We start from the raw sequence: 8,161 nt of genomic DNA, 5'->3' as shown, positions 1-8,161 counted from the left end.
CCATTACGTTATACTGCAGTTATACAGTATGCTGTGCATGTCATTTTGTGGGCTGCACTGTGTGTTTTGTGCTACTGTGCTGCTTCCAATGGGCTCTTGAGAGTAAACAAAGTGCTTCACTTCACAGGGTACACATTATATGGCGCCGCATGGAACGCAGGTTTACTTTGCATGGTAAACATAATCAAACTCCACTTACATATCTTTATCTGTTCTCTTCCGTCCTCTTTCGCCCAGGGGAAAAAAATTGAAAACATGTGCCATATGCAATACCCTATTAAACACCTTTTGGATGAAATGGACCCAAAATCACCCAAATCAATGCCTGATCTCAATGATGCTCTTGGGTCAATGATCTTGGGTCAAAAGAGAATTAATGATCAAAAGAACGGAAAAATAATGTAGTTTAAAACATGTAAATGTGGTCTTTGTATTCTTGTTGGTTTCATATTGTTTAAAAAATACATGCCATTTTTAAGAAACGTTTTTAGATTTCTTTTGACTTGTCAAGTTGTGCAACAATCAAGTAATGAAGTATTTTGGGTAACACTTTATTTTAAGGCATCCTTGTTACAAATATTACATGTACTTACTATTACAATAACAATAAATTATGCATAATTGCATGCAAGTAACCCTAAATCCTAATCTTAACCCTAAATGCCAAACCCTAATCCTAACACTAACCATATATTAAGTGCATGTAGTTAATTAATATTACTCAGTACTTAAATGTATAATTACACTGTAACATGACACCTTAAAATAAAGTGTAACCCCATTTTTTAAGAAAAGTTTTAATTTAATAACTGATTTTAATGAAAATGGCATGTTGTGTAACAATTAAATAATATATCAAAATACGGTTACACTTTATTTTAAGGTGTCCTTCTTATAGTATAACAAGGACACCTTAAAACCATATACTTACTATATGGTTAGGGTTAGGATTAGGGTTTTCTTAGGGTTACTTGCATGTAATTATGCATAATTTATTGTTATCATAATAGTACGTGTGTAACAAGGGCACCTTTAAATAAAATGTTGCGATTATTTTAGTACTATAACCTAAACTGAATGAACGTGCTTGCTTAATATTATATATTATGTGTGTATGTATGTATGTGTATATATATATATATATATATATATATATGTGTGTGTGTGTGTGTGTGTGTGTGTGTGTAATAGTAATGTTCAGTTAACGATAATTCTGCACTGAACTTTTTTTATTTTAACGAAATAATATTAAAACCGGTTTAATGACTACGTATTTCGAGCAAAATTGAAGAAATTTCTGCTGGCCTTTGGAAGGTTGTGGCGTAAAGTTAATTTTGGTCCCTTCATGAAGCAATGGGCGGTCGCGCGCATATCACACAGGCCACGCGCTATATTTGGAACAAGCTACGCGTGCCTGCTCTCGCGCGGTCCGTCAGTGTCAAACAAGACACCTTCACACCGCTTTTAACCAGACTCGTACAGCAATATCCTACTAAAATAGGTGGTCTTCAATTCACTGCGCCGTCGCGTTGTCTGTCCATCGCTCGTACTGCGCTAGAGGAAGCGTCGCGTCTTAAAGGGGTCATATGATGCTTTTTTAAAGATCATTATTTTGTGTATTTGGTGTAACGGAATATGTTGACATGCTTTAATGTTCAAAAAACACATTATTTTTCAAATACTGTACATTATTGTAGGTCCTCTATGCCCCGCCTCTCTCAAACGCTTCGTTTTCTACAAAGTCCCTCCTTCCGACAAGCGCAGTCTGCTCTGATTGGCCAGCTGACCCAGTGCATTGTGATTGGCCGAACACCACAAGCACACGTCGGAAATGAAACGCCCCTTACCATAATAAAGTCCCTCCTTCTGACAAGCGCAGTCTGCTCTGATTGGCCAGCTGACCCAGTGCATTGTGATTGGCCGAACACCGCAAGCACTCGTCGGAAATGTAACGCCCCTTACCATAATCGCGAGCTTCATCTTTCAAAATAAATGTAAAGACAGTAAATCATGTCATTAGTTTTACCATCAGTTCAAGCCCGAAAGGGGAACAGAGTCGCGTGACAGACTCAGTGATGAAGCTGGTATGTGTCTGCAGTACACAAGCCGCGGTTAAGACAGCTGACTCCACTTTGATGTGACGCTGTCTCTCTCTCTCTCTCTCTCACACACACACACGCGCGCGCGCGCGCGCACACACACACACTATGCGCAAAACTCCGCATTTGAACAGTCAATAGCAAATACTTAAACTAATAACAAAACAGTAGCTGATTCAGAAGCGCCAGATTGTCATAGCAAAGTCAGAATTACCTCCTCTCCTAGGTTCATGAAACGGTCGTCCATAAAATGCATTGCTGTTCTGTTGTAAGTGATCCAAATAAAGTGCTTTTGCTTTCGCACTGAAACACACAGCGTCTCCCTGACATGCTGCTTCAACACTAACTGCGGTTACTGAAGCCACGCCTTCTTTCTTTGCGTGCACATTTGCGGCGGGATTATGCAAATATTTCCACATAGTGGGGTAGATATGTGGGGGCGTGTTAGAATGAGCCGTTTTAGGGGGGCGTGGCAGAGTCTTAACTTTGATAAAGAATATCTCTTTGGTTTTGAGACTTTAGTCTTTGCAACTTCAGGGATCTTATCTATGCACAATCAGCTTGTAACACTCCAAAGAGAAAGGAAAACTTGAAATCGCATCATATGACCCCTTTAAATAACCGACCTCCACGAGCATGCGCAGGAAGCGGGGACGCGCGGCGCGCGGAGAAGCTCGGCTGTAGTGCACACGCACAAATGGACGCTGGCACGCAGGTAAGAGAGTAAAGCTTCTCTCAGGGGTGTGACTGTGAAGCAAACGCGTGGGTTCAAATAAAGGCTTGAAGGAAAGAATTAGGCAAGACACTGAATTAAACGTAAACAATTTTTAGAAGTGATAATTCAATGTTTTTTTGTTGTCGTTTTTTTTTTACCGTTATTTACAAAACTACCATGGTACTGCTGTGTATTACCTTGTCTCTTTGGGAAATTTAATATAATAAAACAATAGTGGTTTGGAAGTCCAATGAGATGTATACACATATATGTCTGTATGTACGCATGTATATATTTAAGAAAAAAATGTTATGTTTATGTATTAAATATATTTATATAAAATATAATAATATAAATATATAAATGTATATACATATAAATATTTTCAAAATATATACTGTATGTGTGTGTATTTATATATACATAAGTAAAGGCATATATATATTTGTATTTGTGTGTGTGTGTGTGCGTGTGCGTGTGCGTGATATGTATATATGTGATTGTCAGCATACCTGGGAAAAAGCCAAGGGAATGAAAACAGATCAAATCATATAGATAAAAATAATAGTTATATAATAATAGAGAAACAGTAGTTTTCATTACATGTCCATGTATAAGATTATTTTATTATATATTTATATTTTATTATTATTGTGGTTAATGAGAATTACATTTTTGAATTATATTAAATGAAAACACTTTCTGTTACACAGAGGAAAATGACTGCATTCCAACCTCAAAAATGTAAAAAATGACTAGTTTGCAGCTGGTTGGAATTGCAGCATAACAACAGTGTTTCTTCACGAAGTAAGCTTCAGCATTTGAATCGGGGTCTGGAGACAAGATTTTTGTTTTTAGTCGAACTACCCTTTTAAGACAGACATGTAATGAAAACTATGTTTTGATAAGATAATGCTTATTATAATTGTTACCTGATTTGCATTTGCTAATTTAAGAATTAAAATTTTTGAGCAAATTGGTCCTTAAAAGAAAATGTAATGGTGTACGTTTTTTTTTTTTTGTTCCCAACAGGACGATTGCCATGAGGACTATATAATGAACAGCGTAGGTAGGTCAACGAACATTTCATAAGTCTGTTTGATGATGGGCATTCATTTACATACAGCATCTTAAATATTCTATGTTGTTTGGTGTGTTTCACGTCTCTCCAGACCCCGATCCAAATGCAGAAGCTTATATGGACTTCATGAAGAAACACTGTTGTTATGATGCAATTCCCACCAGCTGCAAACTAGTCATTTTTGACACCACACTGCAGGTTGGGATGCAGTAAATGCAGAAAGTGTTTTCATTTAATATAATTAAAAAATGACCACAATAATTCATTTAGAAAAAAAATTTGTTTCGAAGAGGTGAACACACATCTATTGTATCGATGCAGGTAAAGAAGGCCTTCTTTGCTTTGGTTGCAAATGGCCTGAGAGCGGCCCCTTTATGGGACAACAAACTGCAGAGATTTGTGGGTAAGACTGATCAGAGTGTGTGCATGTTATTTTTATCTATATGAGTAGTTCTCTTGTTTCCTTCATTCTCTTGCCTTTTTCCCCAGGTATGCTGACAATCACAGATTTCATCAATATTCTTCATCGGTATTACAGGTCACCCATGGTGGGTTGCGATCTCTGCCTCTTGTCTAATGATCTCCTTGTGTTGTCCTTCGTGGTTTGAATCATATTGATTTTGCATTGACTGTCCACATAATGCTGCATGAGACAGATATTGTTTCGTTTGGTAGATGATAACTAAGTGACTTGAAATAGTATTCGACCTCAGTCTATTTCATGCTAATTATTTCCTCAACCTGATATTTTGAGCCTTTTATTTTTAAAATCAGTCAACTATGCAACAATTAAAAAAAATTTAAATTAAATAAATTTCCCAATTAAAAAAAAAAGACTATTAAAGAATCTCGATTGTCAGTTTAGATACTGTCTTCTAATTACCCCTCACTTATTTCATTTATATGTCTATAATTATAAAAACAAATAATATATTTTTTTAATGTATGAGTTTTAGATTTAAAAAAATAACTAGAATTTTAAATAGGTTGGGGTCAGTAAGATTTGTAACTTTTTTCAGTAATGATACATTAAATTGATCAAGTAAAGACATTTATAATGTTACGGATATTTCTATTCATCAAAGAATCTGGGTAGCACTTTATTTTACAGTCCTGTTCCTCAAGTACTTATTATTTACTTGTAATTACAATAACTAGGTAATAACTAGGTACTAACCCTGAAACTACCCTTTTCCCATGTAGCAACCTTATATTACCAGTACTTTCTTAGGTAAGTACACTTTTAAGTACATGCAAATACACATACTGTAAAATAAAGTGCAACCGAAAAATGTATCACAAACATATTTCCACAAAAATATTAAGCAGCACAACTATTCAACATTGATAATAATAAGAAATGTTTCTTGAGAAGCAAATATGAGAATGATTTCGGAAGGATCATGTGACACTGAAGACTGGAGTAATGATGCTAAAAATTCAGCTTTGCATCCCAGGAATAAATTACATTTTAGAATATATTCAAATATAAAATAGTTATTTTAAATTGCAATAATATTTCAGAATACAGTAAGCCTTTACTGTCACTTTTGATAAATATTATGCATTGCTGAAAAACATTTCTATCAAAAAAAAAAATCTTACTCAGCTCAAACACAAACAGTAGTGTATGTATTTATAATATATTTTATAATATGTATTTATATATAAGAACTTCATTTGGACAACTTTAAAGGCGATTTTCTCAATATTTAGATTTTTTTGCACCCTCAGATTCCAGATTTTCAAATAGTTGTATCTCTGCCAGATATTGTCCTATCCTAATAAACCATACATCAGTGGAAAGCTTGTTTATTCAGCGTGTATAAATCTCAATTTCAAAAAATTGACCCTTATGACTGGTTTTGTGGTCATGTTTTTTCTGTCTGTACACAGCCTCTTTGATGCCGTCTACTCTTTACTGAAACACAAAATCCACAGGCTGCCAGTCATTGACCCAGAGTCTGGAAATGTCCTTCACATACTGACCCATAAGAGAATCCTCAAGTTCCTTCATATATTTGTAAGACGAATAAATCCAATTGTTAGTTTTATTTGAACTCGTGATTTTACAGTTCAGCATGTTTATAAATGTGTATATTTCCTCTTCATCTTTAGGGAGCCTCGGTGCCCAAGCCATGCTTCTTGAAGATGCAAGTTAAAGATGCAGGAATAGGAACTTTCACAGACGTGGCGACTGTCTCACAGACGGCCACTGTGTATGATGCACTTTCTGTGTTTGTTGAGCGACGTGTTTCCGCTCTCCCAGTGGTGGATGACGATGGTACTTAAACAAGCAAAATAAAGTCATGTTACAGGACAAAAACAGAATATTGAACTTCCGTTTTTTTTCTTCTAGGCAAGGTGGTCGCCCTGTATTCCAGATTTGACGTGATTGTGAGAATCTCTTCTCCTTTTTTAATTTCTGACATTAAAGGCAGAACTGGCTTATTGAGAGAACTTGTAACCAGTATCTTGTATGGTGATGTTTTAGTTGACTGCCACCGTTTCTTTTGGCAGAATCTTGCAGCGCAGAAAACCTACAATAACCTGAGCATGAGCATGCAGGAGGCCGTGCGGAGGAGACGCTGTTATGTGGAAGGAGTCATTAAATGTTACCCTGACGAGACTTTGGAAACTGTTATTGACAGAATCGTCAAGGCTGAGGTAAGGAAGTGTGTTCTAAACTGAGGCTGATCTTATTAGTTAGAAATTACAAATGTATATGAATTGATTCTTTGCATATCTCCATGTAGTTTTGCTACATTTATTTTATTGTTTTGTTTGATATTTAACATGGAAAAAAATGGAAAGCAAGAAGTAAGGATCTCTGTTTTACATGATATATTTATATTAAAAATAAAATGTATAAAATTTCAATTATTTTTTTAAATTATAGTTTATAAGAAATTAGTACTGACAAAAACGGTTGCATTTAATTTTTTTTGTTTTGTCTTGTCTTTTTTTTGTGCAAATGTTATTCTATTTTATTGTTTTGTTTTGGATTAGATTAGATTTTTTGACTTGTCATGTTTTGTTATTTTGTTTTATAACAAATGTCATTTTGTTTACATTTTATTTATTTATTTTACTGTCATTATTATTATAATTATTCATTTAAATTGATTTAATTATTATTATTTTTTTGTTTGTTTCGTTTTATTTCTGAGGCTGATCTTATTAGTTAGAAATTACTAATTTATATAAATTGATCCTTTGCATATCTCCATGTAGTTTTGCTACATTTATTTTATTTTATTTTATTTTATTGTTTGGTATTTAACATGGAAAAAAAATGAAAGGCAAGAATGAAGTAAGGATCTCTGTTTTATATGAAATATTTATATTAAAAATAAAATGTATCAAATTTAAATAATTTTTTTAATTATAGTTTATAAAAAATTAGTACTGACAAAAACTGTTGCTTTGAATTTTTTTGTCTTGTCTTTTTTTGCAAATGTTATTCTATTTTATTGTGTTGTTTTGGATTAGATTTTTTGACTTGTCATGTTTTGTTATTTTGTTTTATAACAAATGTCATTTTGTTTAAATTTTATTTATTATATTTTGTTTAATTGTATTTTTAACTGTCATTATTATTATAATTATTTTTTCATTTAAATTGATTTAATTATTATTTTTTTTTGTTTTGTTTCGTTTTATTTCTGAGGCTGATCTTATTAGTTAGAAATTACTCATTTATATAAATTGATCCTTTGCATATCTCCATGTAGTTTTGCTACATTTATTTTATTTTATTGTTTGGTATTTAACATGGAAAAAAATGAAAGGCAAGAATGAAGTAAGGATCTCTGTTTTACATGATATATTTATATTAAAATAAAATTTCAATTATTTTTTTAAATTATAGTTTATAAGAAATTAGTACTGACAAAAACTGTTGCATTTAATTTTTTTGTCTTGTCTTTTTTTGCAAATGTTATTCTATTTTATTGTTTTGTTTTGCATTAGATTTTATTGACTTGTCATGTTTTGTTATTTTGTTTTATAACAAATGTCATTTTGTTTAAATTTTATTTATTATATTTTGTTTAATTGTATTTTTAACTGTCATTATTATTATAATTATTTTTTCATTTAAATTGATTTAATTATTATTTTTTTTTGTTTTGTTTCGTTTTATTTCTGAGGCTGATCTTATTAGTTAGAAATTACTAATTTATATAAATTGATCCTTTGCATATCTCCATGTAGTTTTGCTACATTTATTTTATTTTATTGTTTGGTATTTAACATGGAAAAAAA

The 8,161-nt window shown here is 32.7% G+C and overlaps 1 protein-coding gene across 1 annotated transcript in view; it reads left to right on the top strand.

The window, feature by feature from the left end:
- The first annotated feature begins 2,720 nt into the window (after nt 1–2,720).
- LOC107706837 (5'-AMP-activated protein kinase subunit gamma-3-like) overlaps nt 2,721–8,161 on the top strand; it is an 8,145-nt gene continuing 2,704 nt past the window's right edge. Inside the window, exons 1-9 of the mRNA XM_016510674.1 lie at nt 2,721–2,814; nt 3,847–3,883; nt 3,987–4,093; nt 4,217–4,298; nt 4,385–4,447; nt 5,716–5,918; nt 6,014–6,179; nt 6,255–6,292; nt 6,416–6,562. Coding sequence (XP_016366160.1) covers nt 2,797–2,814; nt 3,847–3,883; nt 3,987–4,093; nt 4,217–4,298; nt 4,385–4,447; nt 5,716–5,918; nt 6,014–6,179; nt 6,255–6,292; nt 6,416–6,562 — 861 coding nt within the window. The 5' untranslated portion in view covers nt 2,721–2,796. The remainder of the gene's footprint in view (nt 2,815–3,846; nt 3,884–3,986; nt 4,094–4,216; nt 4,299–4,384; nt 4,448–5,715; nt 5,919–6,013; nt 6,180–6,254; nt 6,293–6,415; nt 6,563–8,161) is intronic.

Source organism: Sinocyclocheilus rhinocerous, unplaced genomic scaffold (genome assembly GCF_001515625.1).
Source record: "Sinocyclocheilus rhinocerous isolate Xijiao unplaced genomic scaffold, SAMN03320098_v1.1 scaffold2610, whole genome shotgun sequence".
Lineage (NCBI taxonomy): Eukaryota > Metazoa > Chordata > Actinopteri > Cypriniformes > Cyprinidae > Sinocyclocheilus > Sinocyclocheilus rhinocerous.
This window is presented reverse-complemented; position numbering and strand designations above follow the sequence as displayed.